The sequence below is a fragment of the Oryx dammah genome, unplaced genomic scaffold (genome assembly GCF_014754425.2).
Source record: "Oryx dammah isolate SB20612 unplaced genomic scaffold, SCBI_Odam_1.1 HiC_scaffold_9, whole genome shotgun sequence".
Lineage (NCBI taxonomy): Eukaryota > Metazoa > Chordata > Mammalia > Artiodactyla > Bovidae > Oryx > Oryx dammah.
Window position 1 is genome coordinate 30,487,092 of NW_024070193.1, and position 19,274 is coordinate 30,506,365.

At 41.4% G+C, this 19,274-nt stretch overlaps 1 protein-coding gene across 1 annotated transcript; it reads right to left on the reverse strand.

The window, feature by feature from the left end:
• Window positions 1-4,905: 4,905 nt before the first annotated feature.
• Window positions 4,906-17,679, reverse strand: PROK2 (prokineticin 2). Its single transcript, XM_040247293.1, has 3 exons — window positions 17,462-17,679; window positions 13,971-14,096; window positions 4,906-5,415 (listed from the first exon to the last, which is right to left on the reverse strand). The coding sequence occupies exons 1-3, from the start codon at window positions 17,558-17,560 to the stop codon at window positions 5,311-5,313; spliced, it is 330 nt and encodes a 109-aa protein (XP_040103227.1). The 5' UTR covers window positions 17,561-17,679; the 3' UTR covers window positions 4,906-5,310.
• Window positions 17,680-19,274: the final 1,595 nt, after the last annotated feature.

The window sequence follows — 19,274 nt, forward strand, 5'->3', positions numbered from 1 at the left end:
AAATATTTTTCATGAATTACTTCTCTCAAAAAGGTGAGAAAAAAATTGGATTCCACCAATGTAGAAGTTTGTGCACTCTGAAGATGTGAAATGTTACATCTCAAATTATCTTACCTGAGCCCTTCCCTTCAAGCTTTAAAGAGTGACTTCATATAAACATGTCTTCCTTGAAACACAGTAAAATGAAGAGCTGACCGAAAACTGGTATTTCTTTAAACAGTATACATACTGTTTAAGTGTACAAAATGTTTACCTCTCCATGACTTTGAATGCAAGATGATAGGCTTTTTCTTTTTAATTTTTAGGATACCAATTTTGTAAAACCCCACTGGGAGGCTTAACTTTTTTTTTTTAATACTGTCATTTTAAACTTTGCACAGTACTGAAACAAAACCTTATACAAGCAGATACAAAATATCTTCAGGATAAACCAATGGTTCTCACAGACAATTTACCCCAGCCCCTAACCCCTGGGGACATTTGCTGATATCCAGACACTTTCGGGTGTCATAACTCAGGGGAACTACCGTCATCCAGTAGGATAGGAACAAGGGGTGCTTCTAAACACTCCATAATGCACTGGACAGCTCCACAACAAAAACTCAACTGACCCAGAAAGTCAGAAGCGTCAAGGTTGAGAAACTCTGGGTTACAGTAAGAAAGTGCCTGGAAATATTCTTCTCAGTCACAACTCCAAGGATCAGGCCATGGTTTTGCCTGGCTGGCACAATTCACGCTTTGTTAAGGATGAAAATCCCCTGTGGACACAAAGAGGCACGCTCTTTATGTATACAATACAGGTAAACCAGTGCATTCTATCATTAGAAATCATGCTCATAACATGATTTTTTACTTTCTTGCGTTTGATTGATATGCTTACTAGACTGAACTATTAGTTACAGTTTGCTGCAATATTGGACTTTCTAAAGCATTGTGATGATTTAGGGGCCCAGTAAAATAGAATCCTGGGATGTGTGGGAAAGTGGGAGGAGGTAGAGGGGAGTGTCTGCTTGGGGGTTCGAAAGCTGAGTCACCTGGGAGGGTGCATTTAAGGAGTTAGAGAAAGAAGCTGGGCCCCCATGCCCTATCACAGAGTCCGCAGGAAAGCCAAGGGGCCAGCTGGGCTGGACCCAAGCCTGCTTCCCTAATCTTATTTTAAGCAACTTTGAATTGACTCCTCCAATGATCTATGTGGGACCCTTCTGCAAACTTCCCTCTAGAAGCAGTATATGGGAGGGGTGGACAGGAAAGAGAAAATGCATTCGTTTATATCTGGAGATCATAACTACTTTTGAGGGCTGCAAGAAAAGACAAAGACATTTCGCTACATGTGCGACTTCTAATTAGACAGGCATCTCATAAAGCAGCATTAGTGAAGCAGTAGCTTTTCTACAGAAACATATTCCTTTACGCTTTGTCAGTGGCCCTCAGCCATGCGTGCACCTTAGAAGGAAATAAGTACCTTTAAAAACATAATCCTAACATCCCGACCTCATCCAACACACGTCAAATCGGAATCTCCAAAGATGGTGGATGATGGAAATGAGAATGGTGCCTTAAGAACAGCACCCTAATTAGTGCCTCTCACCTGGGGAAATGTATACTCTGAAAGTGGTGGGGGGGACGTAGGGCAAGATACACTTTAAGGATTATGCTGTTAAAGACTCTCATCTTGGGGACATGTTAAAAAAAATACTAGAACAAAAGCAATTCTTTTTAATGCAGAAGGGAGTGCTGAGGATTAACAAATCAGAAGGGACCAAAGAATGAAAGAAAGATTAATTCTGAGGATATTACCTGAGATACTCGCAATAGGTTGAAACAGAAAGATCATAAAAGGCTGCTAGTCAGTTTTAAACAGTAACCTTCACTGCATAGCAAAAACATCCTGCTTTTAACATGAAAATGGCCCCCGACTTTATAATCTTCTAAAAAATGAAGTAAGAGAGCCAGGGTGAGATTTCTGTTGTTAGAACCAAGGAAGAATAAAGTTTATGTGTTTCATCTATCACTGGTCTGGTTTGCTAAAGTTCCAACAAAAGACTACTGTGAATTCTGGAAAGGAAGATGTCTTCAGTTAGATGAGAGGATTTGTAGGGGAACACTTCTGGCACAAACGTTTCTACAGTTAGACATATGTACCCCAGTGTTCACTGCAGCACTGTTTATAATAGCCAGGACATGGAAGCAACCTAGATGTCCATCAGCAGACAAATGGATAAGAAAGCTGTGGTACGTATACACAATGGAATATTACTCAGGCATTAAAAAGAATACATTTGAATCAGTTCTAATGAGGTGGATGAAACCAGAGCCTACTATACAGAGTGAAGTAAATCAGAACAAAAAACACCAAATACAGTATAATAACATATATATATGGAATTTAGAAAGATGGTAACAATGACCCTATATGCGAGACAGCAAAAGAGACACAGATGTATAGAACAGTCTTTGGACTCTGTGGGAGAGGGAGAGGGTGGAATGATCTGAGAGAATAGCATTGAAACATGTATATTATCATATTTGAAACAGATCGACAATCCAGGTTCCATCCATGAGACAAGGTGCTCAGAGCTGGTGCACTGGGATGACCCTGAGGGATGGGATGGGGAGGGAGGGGGAGGGAGGGGGGAGGGGGGTTCAGGATGGGGAACACATGTACACCCATGGCTGATTCATGTCAATGTGTGGCAAAACCCGCTACAATATTGCAAAGTATTTAGCCTCCAATTAAAATAAAATTTTTTAAAAGTGCTGCTCTTAAGAAAAAGGCTGAACAGTTTTCATGAAAGTCGATGGATTTCTTTGCCAAGATCCATTTGAGTTTGGTCAGTAGCTTCTGCCATAAGATCTATTTCTACCTTAGAAAGAATGGAATCCACTCACAACATTTATATCAGACTAGATTGTTGACTTAGGTTTTCTTGCATAAATTCTCACTTTGCCTTACTTTTAGAAATTCTGGCCTATGAAGTTCCAACTTCCATGAGAGCTTGTCCTAGGGACTGGGAGAAAAAGCACCACCATACCATCTTTATATTATAGCACAAGGCTTTGAGTGCTTTGCACAGAATTATTTAAAAAAAACTGTCCATGAAACATGACCACAAGCTTTTTGCAACAACTGTTTGATAAGTGCTGGTAACAAGTTAAAAAGTAATAACCAAATAGAACAGCACACTCCTCAATAAAAATAATAACCAATGAGAGAGGTAACAAATGACTAAGCTCTGTTTTTCTTTGAATGGTGGTGCATCAGTAGGTACAGTTCTAAGTTTTCTACACCCGATTCACATAATATTCTCTTGGCTGTGCATACGCAGTCTAAGTTTTTAGGTATTGATTTAAAATATTAAGTTGATTTATAAAAGCTTCATGTCTTTTAACCTGGGGGAAAACAGATTTATTAACCCAATCAAGTTTTCACCACTTATGAAAAAGGATGTGTTGAACATTATGTGAAAACAGCACTGAGCAAAATTGAGCAAAATTACCCATAATTCCACTTGAAGACTATTTTTTTTCCCCCAACAAACTCACCGAGGAATGTTTCTTGAACACAAACTAAACTGAACCAAAAATAATCCTTCTACAACCAAGTATGGTACTAAGTACAGCAAAATTGAATACACTTAAAGCACAACTTACCCCAGGGGAAAAGTTATATGTAATATGCAACTGTAAGTCCCAGCTGAATAAATGACTATAAAATGAACAATTACTTTTTGTGGGTTAGTGGGTTGGCATGGCCACTTTAGTCAGTTAAACACATTTCAGAAGTTGTTTATTTGCAAATTTGAATCCATTTACAATACTTGCTGGGTTTTTTTCAAGGCCAGGCTACACTGGCATCGCCATAGGCCAGGACCTAGCACCCTGCCTAACCACTTATGATCAACACTCATTACTATTTGCTGAATCAAGACAGTGAAATGTCATGAGTCCATTTTGATTACAGTTATGCATGTCTTAATTTTCCTTCATTCCCCCAAACCTCACCGATTTATACATTATTTTTGTACTACCATAAAACTCATGCAAACAGAACTTTCCTGCATGTAAAAGGAAAATGTACACACTGTTAGGGCTATATTACCAACTCTGGAGTCTTTACCCATTTTTTTAATATGGGCTATATAGAAATCTGCTTGTAATAAAAACTGACAACTGTGACAAAAATAAGGATATAATATTAAAAATAAATCAAATGATATACAGTACTGTCATTCTGATACAGAATTTTTACATAGCAATAGTGGTACGTACAAATGACAGGATGTCAGGCAATCCATTACAACAGACCTTTGGGTTACAGATAAATTTTAAATGACAATTTAATACTGATTTTAACATGGTAACTAGTGTTATGCCAGATTAAAATCAATACATCTTCTTCAAGTGACATTTTCTGGAACATCTCTAACTAGGAGACTTTTGTTTAAAAAAAAATCTTTATAAAAAGAAAAAGAAATAAATGTAGTATTGTACTGGAAATGTCTTTAAAAAAATCCCAAATCTATAAATCTGGACTAAATTAATTTGACTTCCCATTTTACACTGGTCAACTGCAGACCTGGCACCCACTTACACAAGCAGGTTCAGTCAAAGTTCAGAAGCAGCCCCGTCTCTACTTCCTGTAAGAGAAGTTTAGGTTATCTGGTTCAACTACACATTCTTTCCACTGTTTAAGTATCAGGCAAAAAAGCTTGATTCTCATCAGTAATTCTGCCAGCAAGCTCAAGGATATGGATCCTCACTTTAAAATGCTAGAGGGTCAGGGAGGGAAATGCCAAACAATAAAATGAGAGTCTTAAAAGTCATTGGGGAATGAAGGAAAGAGACTCCGCGTGTGTGTGTGTGTGTGTGTGTGTGTGTGTGTGTGTATGTATGTATGTGTGTGTGTGTGTGTGTGTGTGTGTGTGGTGGGACAGGGCTGGAGACAAGGTATGTTTAGGGAAGAAAAATTTCTGTAACAAAATAACAAATTTGTATTCTCTGCACTTCTGTGAAAATGGGTGCGTTATTGGCATTTTTTAAAAAAAGCCAAATGAAAACACAAACAGGGAAATGAGAACTGTTCCATAATGTCCTGCACTTTATGCTTCTATTCAAAATATAAATCCCCTTTCAATAAAAAAAAAAAAAAGTACAACATCATTTAAAAATCAAAGATGGAACTGTGACTTAGAGAACCGAGGAAGCAATAGCATTTCTTTCTGGCATATTATCTGTTTGACACAATCACAGGTGAACAGGCTTTACAGACATGTGTGGCTGTTCACATTCAAAGCGTCTCCTCTAAAGTGATTACTTCCGGGCTAAACAAGTATATCGGTTAAACGAAGTCCGTGAACAGGCCAAGCCCGGCAGGCATGGACACGTGTGATGCATTCTCCGCCCAAAAAACGGAACCTAAAATAAAAAAAGAAAACTGAGTTAGAGCAGGAAATGTTAAAAAGGAAAAAACTATTCTTAAGGAATTTCTTTGAATAACAAGTTAGTGTTTATTAAATATTAACTATTCTTCAAACAACAGCATCTATTTTCATGTATTAGCCTTTCGTAGCCTTCCAACCATTCTGTGAAGATGGCAAACACTTTAATCACATCCATCTGATAGATGAGAGACGGAGGCACAGAGAGGTTAGGAACTTGCTTGAGGTCACATATCCAGAACTTGAAGCTTGGCTGGCAAGCGGACCTGAAGGACCAAGCATTGAATCAGCAAGCTACGCTGCCTTTTACTTTTTCTCATGTAATTCTTTTTTAGAGTGTCCTGCTACTGAAGCTCCTTGAAGAGAACATAACTTTATGGGCACGACCACATGCATACAATAAGCAAATAAAAATTCACTGATGATGAGAAATGTATAAATTCATAGATTTGTGCAAAGATGTGAGGGAGTTCCCTGGCAGTCTAGTGGTTAAGATTTGGTGCTTTCACTGCTGTGGCCTGGGTTCAATCCCTGGTCAGGGAACTGAGATCCTGTAAGCCAACAAAATCAGGGAAGGAGGCAGCCCGATTTGCAGAAATGCAACAGAGCAAACCCCAGGCAGGACAGCCAGCAGCAAAAGGTTGCTCTCACCCCAAGCACAGTTCAGTTGCTGTTTCTAAGAACCTGCTTGAACCTGGGTGAAGCTTGAACCAAGCACAGTTTGGTGCTTGGGTGACTTCCTGAAGTTCGGTGCTTGGGTAACTTCACCTGAACTTGAGTGAAGCTTGAACCAAGCACAGTTTGGTGAAGCTTGAACCAAGCACAGTTCAACTGAACCAAACCAAGCACAGTTTGGTTGCTGTTTCTAAGAACCTGCTTGAACCTGGGTGAAGCTAGGTTGAGGAGGGTCAACTAGCAACTGGTGTGGTCGTTCTCTGTGCCAGGGGCAAGTGAAGGACTCACAAAACATGTATGCTTTCTAGAGGCAAAGAGCAAAACCCACTCTTCTTCCCATAGGAATGGTGCCCCCTCGAGAATCTGCCTGCTTTGCAAGGGATAGGGAGAAACTGTAGGCCTGCAAGTGGTCGCTATTAATGAAATGAGATGGCAAATTACCCGATTGAGGGTAATATGAGAGAGGACAGCTATTGCAATCTCATGCCTTCAGGGGATCCTTCCACAGTTGACACACGGCACAGAAATGCATTCTTCCTGCCTCCCAGCTCAAATGCTTCCTTTGGTATCATTCTAGCGCATTTCCTATTCTATTCCACCAAAAGAGGCTGCCCCACATGAGTGATCTATCCTTACAAGAAAATCTTGAGATGCATCTTCCAGATGCCTTCGAAAGCATTTCTTTCTGCATCAAACAAAAGGCTGAACAAAAGGCTGTCTGCAGACAGTGGCAGAACCATTCTAACCTTATTTTCAGGTTGAACTGATTGGATGGATCCAATTCTATGGGTGTATAGCAATGGTCAGGCTAATTATTCTGGGCATTATCTTTGGATGCTACCATGCTCATGTTCTCCTTACCTTTTTCTTTCTTCTTCTCTTCCTCTTTCTTCTTTCCTGCCTTCCATTTCCAAAATGGTTCTGGAAGGGCCAGGGAGATGGTTGAGATCAATAAATACAAAGGGAAGAGTAGGCGGGTGGGGGTGGCACGTGGTGAACAGGCAGGACCATCCCAGTTCCTCTGTCCTTTTGTGAGAGCATTGCTTTCGAGGCTCTAAAGGCAGTGTCTACATGGGGGCACATAGCCATCAGTCCCATGCAGACATGGGCTAGAATGGTTCTGTCACTGTGTGTGTCAAAGGGTCCATGGAAGGCCGGCTTATTTGTTGCCCCTGAGAATATATCAGAGGAGGTGGGGGCAGCAGGAACGGCTTGGACAATTACAAGTTATTATGTCTCAATTACATGAGACATAGTAACTCATGACTTTGACCTTGACCTAGAGATTTTGAGAGATTCCTTTCGCTGAGCCCCACACTACTGCATGAACCAGTGGGTCTCAGTTTGGGGACATGCTGCCCCAGGAGACGGCTGGCAAAGTCCAGAGCCATTTTTGTGCGTCACAGTGCAGGGAGGGGGCATTTGGTGGATAGAGGCCAAGGATGTTGCTAAACATCCTACAACTCAGGGGACCTTTCCCACAGCAAAGAGTTACCTGTTCTCAAATGTCCACAGTGCTGAGGCTGAGAGGAACAAGCACAGGCAGCAAGGAACAAGAGCCTGGAAAAAGTGAGTGCTACCTGTAACAAGCATGTCAACTATTACACATGGAGAACACCAACCAGGTGTCTCCTATTCATTCGTTCAACAGACACTGACTGCGTGTCACCAGCACATCAGGCCCTGTTTTAGGGACTGAGGATACAGCGATGAGTCAAACAAGAAAGGTCTCTGCCCAACATGGCATGTCGTATCAGTGACAGACACTCAGTAAGACAGTTTCAGCCACTATGAATTCAAGGCTTCAGTCTGAGGCTCTGTGCACCTCGGCACTGTGGTCACTCTTGGGGCTGCCACCTGGGTTCTCAGCAGCAAAAGCAGCAGGAAAGAGAGATAACTCACACCGGCAGCCTGCCACAGGCCAGGCCACAGAAAGGCACCATGTCCGAGTGCCATGTTAAAGCCAGGTGCCAGATTTTTGTCTCCCTGTGACACAGGCTAAGTGGCTTCCTCTTGAGGTGGTACACCCGACCGAGGCCATCAAGCCACAGAAGGAACATATCACAGTCAAACCCATCTCCATCCTCTTCCAAACACCACCAGGCCCAGACTCCAGGCCCTGGGAAGAAAAGAGAATCTTTTAGTTTTGAGTGTATTAACACTCAGCCTGGTACAAAGGACACACTCAAAAATATATGTGTCAAATGCTTGTCTTCTACCCCAATGCCACCATACTCTGTGACCTCCCTGAGGGGTAAAGAAGTGAACTTCTCAGGTCCTGGGGCTCCACCTTCATCCTAAATCCCTCTTCCTGGCACTGATCAATGTCACCAAACTCAGAAACTGAAGGCTCTTGCCTATGTAGGGTCCCTCTGCTGCTAGGAAGGGCCCTGGCAATGTATTCTCAAGGTCAAGTGCTTTTGTGAAACCTTCAAAAATGTCTATTATTCTTTTTCTTACCCAGGGCATCATGATTGTGTAAACATCAACCTAGATTTGCTGCAACTCAGTTTAACACAGTGATTAAACTGGCAGATCCCTTTATACCTGGGTGCCCTTTTCTTATTTTTATCCTTTTTCAAGATTCAGCCTGTGTTTCTCCCTCCCCCACCCAAGCTTTTCTACACTGGACGAGCCTGTAGTAGTTTTCTCCTCCATCTACATCCTCTCAATCTCACACACTACAATTTCTGACATGGTGAACATCCCGTAGATACCTGCCCACTTCTTGACTGGCCCATTCACTGCTATTTCTACATTCATGTATGGCAAACCTAGTAGCAGTTTGACAGTCACACATGCAGAAGAAGGTGTTCACAGAAGATGCATCTTTAGATGTATAAATACAGCCAAGGAGCTAATCATTCAGTACCAACATGATGGCTTACTTTAGAATCAACTATGTACTCAAGCCAATGTTTCTAACACTATAGATTTCCAATCAGCAAATTCTAGGAGTTACCAAGGCAGAACCTTCAGCACTCTTGAGAAGGCATGATGCCCAACACATTTGCAGCATTTTTAAAGAGAAAACAGTGCTGATATGAAACCAAAATATTATTTGTGCTATCTCTCAAAACAGAGTCAATTGTGTTAAAGAAGGAAACACAATGGGATACTTGAAGAAAAGCTGAGTCACGTGACCTAAAAAGCAATGGCCCAATAATTTTTTTCCTTAATAAAAGCAGTTTTCTTACCACTTCATCAATAGAAGTACATAGTTCAAAACAATTCAAATGGTATGAGTGCATAAAATAAAAATGACAAATCCCACACTGCCACAGTTTCTGGTTTTAATAGCTCTGATGAGTGCCACTGGTTTCTTTTAATTTGTTTTTTCTTTGGGGAATAGGCATATATGCTCGTGGTTTCCCAGGTGGCACTACTGGTAAAGAATCTGCCTACCAGTGCAGGAGATGTGAGAGATGTGGGTTCAACCCCTGGGCGGGGAAGATCCCCTGGAGAAGGAAATGGCAACCCACTCCAGTACTCTTGCCTGGAGAATCCCATGAATGAGGAGGCTAGAAGGCTACAGTCATAATGTCGCCAAGAGTGGGACACGACTGAAGCAACTTGACACAGAACATATATTCTCAGAACCCTAAATATACAATTACTGATCTGTTCCCCTCCTGTGAGCCTCACGTTAACCTGGGGCCTGTGCTGACGGAAGTGGACCCGGCACGGGCCTGGGCCTCCCACTGCACCGTGTCCCCAGAAAAAATGAAGAAAACCAGGGAATGGTGGGCCAGCCTCCTTGGCTGTATATGGAACTGGACTTGAGTTGGGGAACCTTGAGTCTCTGGGACTAGAGGGGCATAAAAGATATGCAAGAAATAAGAGTGGTAGTTTCTACGGGTCAAAGGGCCCCCCGACACACACACACATCCTGGCAATCATGTGGGGCGGCCACCAGCACCTGTGTGGATGAAGGCAAAGGCAGTTGAGTGCTTGGGTAGCTGATGAGTTCCCTAGGAGGTGAAGATGCGGCACCTCCTACGCTGTGTCTTGTAAGGCTAAGTAAATGAAGCATTAGACAGTGGTGCTCACCTGGCGTGATTCCAGCCCCCTGCAAGAGGCCATTTTGGAGGTCACAACTCGGATGAGGTGCTACGGTATCTAGCGGGTAGAGACTAGGGACGCTAGTAAACATCCTACAATGCTCAGGGCCACCCCACAACAAAGAGCCATCCCGTCTAAAATGTCAGAACAGCCCAGGCTCAGAAGTCCTGTTGTTAACTGGAAATTATTTTCTTCAGAAAAGGAAAATGGATTAGTCAAGTTTTAAAGTGCAGCTCAAAAACAAAAATAAAAAACCAAAGCAAGTGCTAAAAAAATGTTAACATAAAAAATGGAGCAAAATTTTAAAATAAGATTAATTTTTGAAGGAAATATAGATTAAATTTAATATTTTAATAAAATAATAAGGAATTAAAGTACTCATCACATAATTTTAAACTTCTAAAGCCCATGAGTAAACAGTATAGGATGGACATGACTAATCTTTGTAAGCTTTGTTAATAAAAGCATGGGTACTAATAGAAACTAGTGTTTCTTAAACTGGAGAAGGCAATAAACAGCAAATTATTCCCAGTAGATATGTGATTTAATAATGCACTCTTAATTATTAAAAATGAGTTGTTAAAAAAATCAATACATGTTATAACTACTATCTACCTAAAAATGTGTTTAGAAAGCATGCATCCTATTCCTTTCAAGTAGACTTATATTTTATTCTATTTTTGAATGATCAAATGTGAAGTTAAAAACTTTACAATTACAAAATTGTAGCCTAGGAGTATCTAAACTGTCTAATTGATACATCAGAAACAAAATAGTAAAATGAATTCAATAGTTTCTTCCTATAGGTCTTAATTTCATCAAATACTGTTTACTTTATCAAAATAAATATCAGTGGCCAATGTCTAAGCCAAACCAGAATAGAAAGTTTAAAATTAGAGCAGGTATAGTCCTCACCTATTCATAGTCTTGTGCTTCTAATACACCAGTGCCTGTGACCACAATCAGAGTTAATCTATTTTTTTTTTTTAAGGCAAAAAGAAAATGGAGGGGGGAAGGTAAGGAACACATTCTATTTAAAAGAACTTGTATACAGCGTCCATCTATATTTTTACCATCTACTAATGAACTGTAAAACTTTAGAGTAGAGTCTCACCAGGACATATTTATTTTAAAATGGGTTTTTTTTTAAAGCTGCTTTGAATAGAATATAGCTGAAAGATACTCTGGAAGAACTAGGTTTTCATCAGGATAAGTTAATTTCACTCAGAACAGGTAACAATTCTGAGACAAGAACTAGGTTATTGAAATGATCTATGAAAATGTATTTTCAAGACAGTAAAATAACCAATATGAACAGCTATAATACTGAGGTCTAAAAACATGGTTCAAGTGGTTATCTGAATGGGGGTAAGTTCAGATCTGACATTAACATCTTACTTCTTCAGTACTTTCAGTTCTTTTATCACTTAATTTTACTATGAAAACCATAATCTGTTATCTTAGACTTTATTATCAAAAGTGTGATTAAAAACACAGCACAGAGATGCTCCTGGGTTTATGGCAGGAGAATGATTGTGTTTTCTTTCAAAACTGACTTTGCGCTAAACCTGAACTAGAAACTATAGGAACCAGGAAAATAGAATCTGGTTCTCTTGTCAAAATATCTCAATATTTGGAAACCTCATCAGAACTACAGGATGAGACAGATTTCAACTCTGGACTATTATGTGTCATCTCAGGGAGCATCTTCCCTACACAAACCCATCTGGGTTAACTGCACTGAAAAAAAGTTCAAATTAAACACGACCACAGCTTTCACTGAAGTAGATGCCAAAGAAGTGACGGACAGAGCAAAATTCAGAGCCTGTTCTCTGACCTATCACCTTGGGACCTCAGCCACATACTGAGCCCCTGTGAGGCTGAATGTTGTTCAGAGGATGGGAGAAAACCAAACCTTACTTCACAGACTTGTATTAAATGAGAAACACAACCACAACATTTAGTATCATATCGAGGATCTGGTACATCAGGGCATACAACAAGTAGCAACTGCTACTTGTACAAAAATAGTCACCCAGAATGTGTCATTCTTGACTGGTTTTAGCAAACCAGCTGGGGTACCCCAGGTTATACTAACAATGTACAAAGACAACTAATTCTGAAAGAACAGTGAATTAAGAGTCAACTTTTAAGTGACAGCGACTCCCACGGACAAAAGAGGACTCGTATTGGATAAGGCTGATGAAAAAAACTGAGACCAGTGCCAAAGACGGCTGGGCAGGCTTCACCTCCCTACCCCAACCCCCACAAGGGGAATGGGGTTAGTGGTTTGGCACAGAACCAGACAACTAACAGTTTTGAAACCTTTCCTGTCTCAAAATGGCCAGGAATAAAAGGTGCATATCATGCTTACAAACGACAGTACCGGCTCAAGCGGTCAAACCACGGTGAGGAATGGTACCAATGCAACAGGAAGTGTTTCTCAAGGAAACCACAGGAGAGCCCAAGGTCATCTTCAGATGGGTCTAAACAACCAGGGTCCCCAGTACAGCACATTGAGTGAAACCCCAACTTATTTCCTTATTTCATTCAGATAGAGTCAAAACCTTAGCTGTTACTGTGACTGTGAAGTGTGGGAAAGTCATTTGGCTCCATTTCAGTTTTAAACCCTAAGCCACACGTGGGGAAAAGAAGAAGGCAGAGGGCAGAATTGAGTTTGCTTTGAGAACATTTAACCTGTTTTTAGAGGATGTGATGGGTAGAGAGAGAACACTGCAGAGGACTGGACTCACCTCCAGCAAGCCACCAGGCCTGGGACATGCCCTCAGGCACACACACATCGCTCCCTACCCACCCTTGCACCCTGGACCCCATGCAGCCGCTGGTAAGAGGGTGTACTGACGGCACAAGAAGAGTATCTGCAGCCTGGCACCCCTGGGGGATTTGGCTGGACCCACCCCACACTGGGTTTCAAACGTTTTTTATCTGCAGGACACGGATGCTCCAGGCTCCACAAACTTCTCTGCTCCCTCCTACCTGCCACCCACCCACTTCCGGGAGTCCCACACAGCTCCCTGGCCCCTGCAGACAGGAGGGTCTGCAACGCCTGAGGACACAACCTCTGCAGCCCCATCTGATCCTGCCTCACTCCTGCCACTTCCTGTCAATAACTTTCCAAAAATGGTGTTTAGGTCATTGTGATTTTGAGCTGTTAGATAGTAAAATAAATTGGGAAGGTAAACATCATGAATCTCCAGGGTTGTGAACATTGCATCCTGTGGAGAGAGTCAAAATGTAGGACTTTCAAGTTAAAATACAAGAGCGATTGCATCATGGATCATTTTCTGCAAACCCAAAGCACAAACTTATATGCTTCTGCCTTTTCAGTAGGTCTGACATTAAAACTGTTTTCAAGAGCTTTCATATTCTGATTTCAGCAAAGAAGTATACACAGTATTTTTATATACACACACACACATATGTATATAATATAAATAGTAATATATATACATAAATGGTCTTTTAGGATATAAAATATATTCATACATACAAAAGTAATATATATTTATATCCTTAAACTGTTAAGCAAAATTCAGTGTTTCAAATTATTTTTATGAAATGTTTCTAATGCCATGAGAACAAAGATATGTGAATGATCCGTTTAAATAAGGATGGTAAGAATACAGTTCTCTCAGATGGAGAGGAGAATGGAAGAGGTTTTCTACTTCATCTTCTCTGATTTCCAATTTCTAGCACATTTCATGTCATAGAGGCCTTGCTTGGAGTTGAGTAACTGAAATGTAAGAGAACCAACAAGAACACATATATACTAACTTTACGAGTCATCGGATGGCAACTGTCTCCCACTTTGCCCATCGGTGTGCAAATCCGTATGCTCTTAACCCAGATACTAACAGCACAGCACATGCCTCCACCACACTGGGGGTCCCTGTCGCAGGCCTGAAATGTAATAAGCAAACAGATAAATAAAGATAATCAGAACGACTCAGGCTAAAATTAGCAATAAAAAAAGAAGCTCTTATAGTATCTCACAGCTATGATTTTAATAATCTTACATGTTAAAAACAACTGTAATCATTTATTTGAACATATTTACAATAAAATCTGATCAGAGATTTTCCCACTTGGTGAAAAAAAAAAAAGCCTAAATAATGGCCCACACAATATGAAAATTATAAACCCCAACACTTAAAAAAAAAAATCAGCTCTCTTTTTCTAGTGCTTTATGGATGAAACAGCTTTGAACTTGAAGTTTATACTGGTCTCTTACCATACATGGCCATTAGGAAATATATAGACTGAATCACAAGATTTTATAACTATTAACTATAGACTAAAGTGGGCCCAATTTAAAAAAGAGATTTAAATGGTCTCTAAATCTATCATGAAATGCTCCAGATCCGTAAAAACACTGATGTAAATTTAAAAGTATAACTCATTTTCTCTTTCAAATATTTGCATTTTGGTTCACGAGATTTGACGTTTCTCACACCTCTGACTTGATTTTCACCATTTCCTTTTGAAAGAAAGAAATTTCATAGGCTGAGAATGGGCAGACCAAGACTTTTGCCTTGTGTTACCCTTTTTTTTTTCAGGTGAGTAACTTGCAAAAAAAGGAAATTATTGGCTTAGGGTATACATATGTGTACAATATAAGATTAATGAAACTATTCTGAGATCCATCAGATTTAGAAATGCAAGTGACAGATGCAATTATCAACAGTGAATACTCGACACTTGTTCCGAAAATAAAAAGTGTAAACACATATAATCAAAGAATCAACTATGGAGGAATTTCCTCACTTGACTAAACAGAAGTAAATAATGAAGTGTAAACTTATTTGCATGAAAATAGATCCAAAGAACTATTGTTCTTTCCTAGAACCATCCATAAATAGGATGCTTTGTTTGAATGGTGTTCAGTAATCTGTTTTGTTAGTGTTAAGGTGAGAACATCCTATACTATATACGTAAAAAGCTAAGAAATCTATAATTTAGACAAATTTAAACACAGATTTAGTGCAAACAACTAAGATACTTCTTCAGAGTTCTTAGTTTTGGGGACAGCTATAACTTCTCAAAACACAAATATATGGGGATACAAGATCTTATTCATTATTTTTTCATTAATCAGCTATATTGTTTTAGAGTTATTTATTTCCCCCATTAGAATTTTTACTTGGGCTATTTAAAACAAGTATTGGATAAAAACTGTAATTTTCGTCTTGGGGTGTTTGGACATTTATAGGAAAATATAAAAACAGTTCCATTTTTCCAGTTTTTATCTGAACATCAGAAATCACACATACGTACCCATTACATTCCATAAATGAGATGTTCACTATATGATCTTTTTCAATACAGTTTTAACAAATCTATGTGGACATATAAATCAATTCAAAAATAACCACATTACTACTCTCCGAAAAGTAAATATTTAAGGTGGAGGTTTTAGGCAATATTTTATTTCAACAGATGCTCAAGACCAGGAATTCTGAAGTCCCACTAGCTCTTTTAATAAGACAATCAAAATCCAGCCAAAATCTCTGAAATTTCAATCAATCACTTGGATTTTAAACATCCTAGAGATGACATATCTAGATAAGTTACTAGGTTTTTCATTTGACTCCAGATGGTTCCTGTCATGGAAACATAACTATATTTCTTTATTGCCATGCTGTTTTAGAGAAATTTTAAAAGATCCTTTTATTTTCTAGCACTGTTTTGCAACAAGAAAAACAACACATATAATTGTATAAGGCCAGTTTAAACTTTAACAGATAAACATTCAATGTGATAAAATTTCACTTTGTAACAAAAAAGATTCAGTTCTTGGAAATACTTATAAAGACTTACATAGGTTTATATATTTTTAATTATACAGCTGTTTCTTAATGCCCTTCATCTTTAATCCACTGCAAATCTATTCAACTGGTGTTGTCTTGTGAATGGAACAAAAAGATACTTATATTACAAAGGAATTTGGGGCTCGGAGGATTAGGAGAAATTTAAAGAGCCAGCAGGGGAAGATGGGGAAAAACCAATCAGATTTCAATTCTCATGTATTAGAAAGACCTGTAGAAACTTTTTTTCAACCACATGGACCGACAAAGCTATTCAAATACATCTATATCTGTAGAAACCTCTACAAACTATACTAGTAAATATCACAATACTTATTAATTAAGTGTCTCTTGGCCATAACCCAAATATCTATTGGTTGTAACCAAATACTGTTATAATACAAGGACTTTCAATGTGCTATAAGCACATGGGGATAATAGTGCTTAATTTTCTCAAGACAATGACACTTCCCTTACATTTAAATGGTATTTCATTACCTGTATACTATCATTTCAAACATAAAAGTTTTTTCCTTAAACCCTATTATGTGAACTTGGATATTTGAAAAGATTTAATGGGGGTGTAAAATACTTTCAGACTTAGAAGAGTTGAACAGTCAGGAAATGGTAGCGATTCTGCATTGTTGGCATAAAGTAGACATTTTCATTTTGTGCTGTAAAGTTATCCTTCGGATCCACACAAAGAAAATTGTTGGTGGACCTAGGAGAGAACTGAACTAGTTCCTGCTTCCACAAATGATGACATCTCTCTCAACTGAAATATCTACAGGATCACCTACTCCATAACTAAGCCAAAGCACTGTAGGTGCTTTATCAGGAACAGGAGACGGAAAACTTTTACAAGGAGAAGCTCAGGACGTTGCGGGGTGGGGGGGGGGAATGAAAAACGCTGGAACTCAGAAGAAAGGACCCACGTTGCTTTTCAAAAGTGCACTCATGACCTTGAACCAAGTTATTTCAAAGGGATTTCGCAGAGGATGCTTTGGCGAGCAAACTCCTCAACCGCAGAATTAAGTCTCCCAGGATCTGGGGGTACTGGTCTTGCCCCTTTGCATTTTAAAGCATTTAAATTTTAAGGACAGAGGCTGGAAAAGCCGGGGGAAAGTGCTCGAGAAAACTGCCAAAGGAAACTTCTTTCAATTTACGAGAAAAAAAGACCAAACACGAGGACAGAGGGGCAGGCAAGCGTGAGAAGGTGGTGGGGAGCGACTGCGGTCACTTCTTCCAGGGGGCGCCCGATGTCCTGGCCGCCCGCTGCTTAGGGATCAGGGCGCTTTTCCAGGTGCTCCAAGGGGCGAATGGGGCAGGTGTCCCGGTCCGGGATAACCCTCCCGTGCTCCCACCTCCCGGTCGCGGTCCCCACCCCGTCTGCCGGCCCCTCGACCCTGCAGCACGAGGAGGGCGCGCATCCCGGTGGACAGGTGCGCCCCGGCCGCTTACCCCGGTGATGACCGCGGCGTCGCCGGCGGGAGGTGTGAGCAGCAGCGGCGGCAGCAGCAGTAGGAGCAGCAGCAGGCGGGCGCAGCGCGGGCTTCTCATGGCGCCCTCGGGCCTGGGCGGCTGTTGGGGGGCCGTTGGGGACGCACGAGCTGGAGCGCGGAACGCAGAGCGCCGGGCGGGCCACTCACGCGATGCTGCCGGCGGTTATAAAGGCGAGCCCCGCCGTGACTCACGCAGCCGCCCGGCCGGCCGCACGCGCGGGGGGCATGGCGCGGGCACACCCCCGCGCCCACCCGCCTGCCCCGGCTCCGCTCGCGGCAGGGACGGCTCGCGTCTCTGCCGCGCACGTGTCGCCGTGGTCCCGGGAGCCCCCACTCGGGGCGCTACGCCGGCAGCGCCCCCCGCGCGGCGCCCCGCTCGCGCCCAGCCCCTTGCCTCGCGCCGCTGCTGCCTTCCGCACGCGCCCGCACGTCTTTTGTGGTCGGAGACACCCCCTCTGCTGTCCTGGTTTCCCCAGCTCCACGTACTCAGCGCTGCAAACTTGCAGCTCATTTGCTCTCCAGATGTCTAGGGAGTGCCTACTAAGGTGCTGGGCGCTGTGGACACACCGGGGGAGCAAGGGAGGTCCCAAAAGCCGCTCAATGTATTAATTTCTGTGTGCCACCTACAGCCACTTGGTTTGTCCCTAGGGTCCAGTAACTGAACAGAAAAGACAGACATCAAACAACCTGGAAACGTGGAAAACAAGGGGGAAAGAACAAAGAGACGGCAAAATTACCCCTCATCCCACATCCCTGACGACACTGAGGGCTTTGTCCTTCCAGCTGTGGGAGTCCAATTTATTTCTTTCAAGGACTGTCCTCCCTTTCTGCTCACATCTGTTCCCTACCCTCTGCTCTCTGATTTTCTTCGCATTCATTTCTTCCCTTTAACGTCGCGCCAGCTTCAGGCAAAGCAGTTCAGGATGATGCCAAAGCGAAATGAGATCGCCAAGCTCCGGATGCCAGCCTGAGGCGCCTTACGCTCTAGGTAGGCAGCTCGCTCTCTCTCACTCTCCAGTCCAAGATAATCATCTTTCAGTCTTTATAAGACGCGATACGACGTTACTGGGATTCGTTCATTTGTGTAAATATGACTTGAGTGCTTACTGGGTTCTAGGACTCCTGTGAGAGGACCAGTGAGAGCTTCCCCTTCTACTGTGACCTCGAGTCTAGCTTCAAGAATCTCAGCATGTTTATCCGCAAGGAAATTCTTTCGAGAATACCTAGGTGTGACCACGCCAAACTTGTTTCCACCAAAGTTCTGGGAAGCTCGACTTTATTCCTTGAAACCTCAGCTTTCCCTGGCCCTGTTGAAAAGCAGATGTGTCTTCCAGTTTCTATAATAAATGCAGTGGGGAGAGTCGGGACAAAGTTACTTTCAGACTGTGGGGCTCCCCCCATGCCAAAGCATTCAGACTAAATGTGGAAATAAAAATTTTTTAAAGGCAATTATCCGAATGTTAAACAGCTGAGTATTTGGAAAACTAAATTTTTGACTGATTTTTAAAAACCCTTTTCATGCATGTTTTTATGTTTGAGAAATGTCTTGAAAGAGAAAACAAAAAAGCATCAAACTTTTTTTTTTTACATTAAAAAATTGTAAAAATTGGATTCACGGTTAAAGTAAGTGGAAACAGTAGCAAGTGACAGATCGGTGGAAACTTTCGTTTTCCAATCTCCATGCCAACTGTAGCATGGGAATGCTGCCGGGTAAATGTAAAAACCAGTCAACATGGATTTTAACATTCCTACAATTTTTTTTAATGGTCTAA

Bases quoted from the DNA above. Each gene is read 5' to 3' on its own strand.
- PROK2 (XM_040247293.1), bottom strand. From the start codon at position 17,560: ATGAGAAGCCCGCGCTGCGCCCGCCTGCTGCTGCTCCTACTGCTGCTG. The intron at 14,097-17,461 runs GTAAGCGGCCGG...ATTACATTTCAG, and splicing joins ACGCCGCGGTCATCACCGGG to GCCTGCGACAGGGACCCCCA. The intron at 5,416-13,970 runs GTTAGTATATAT...TTTTTATTTTAG, and splicing joins GCCATCCGATGACTCGTAAA to GTTCCGTTTTTTGGGCGGAG.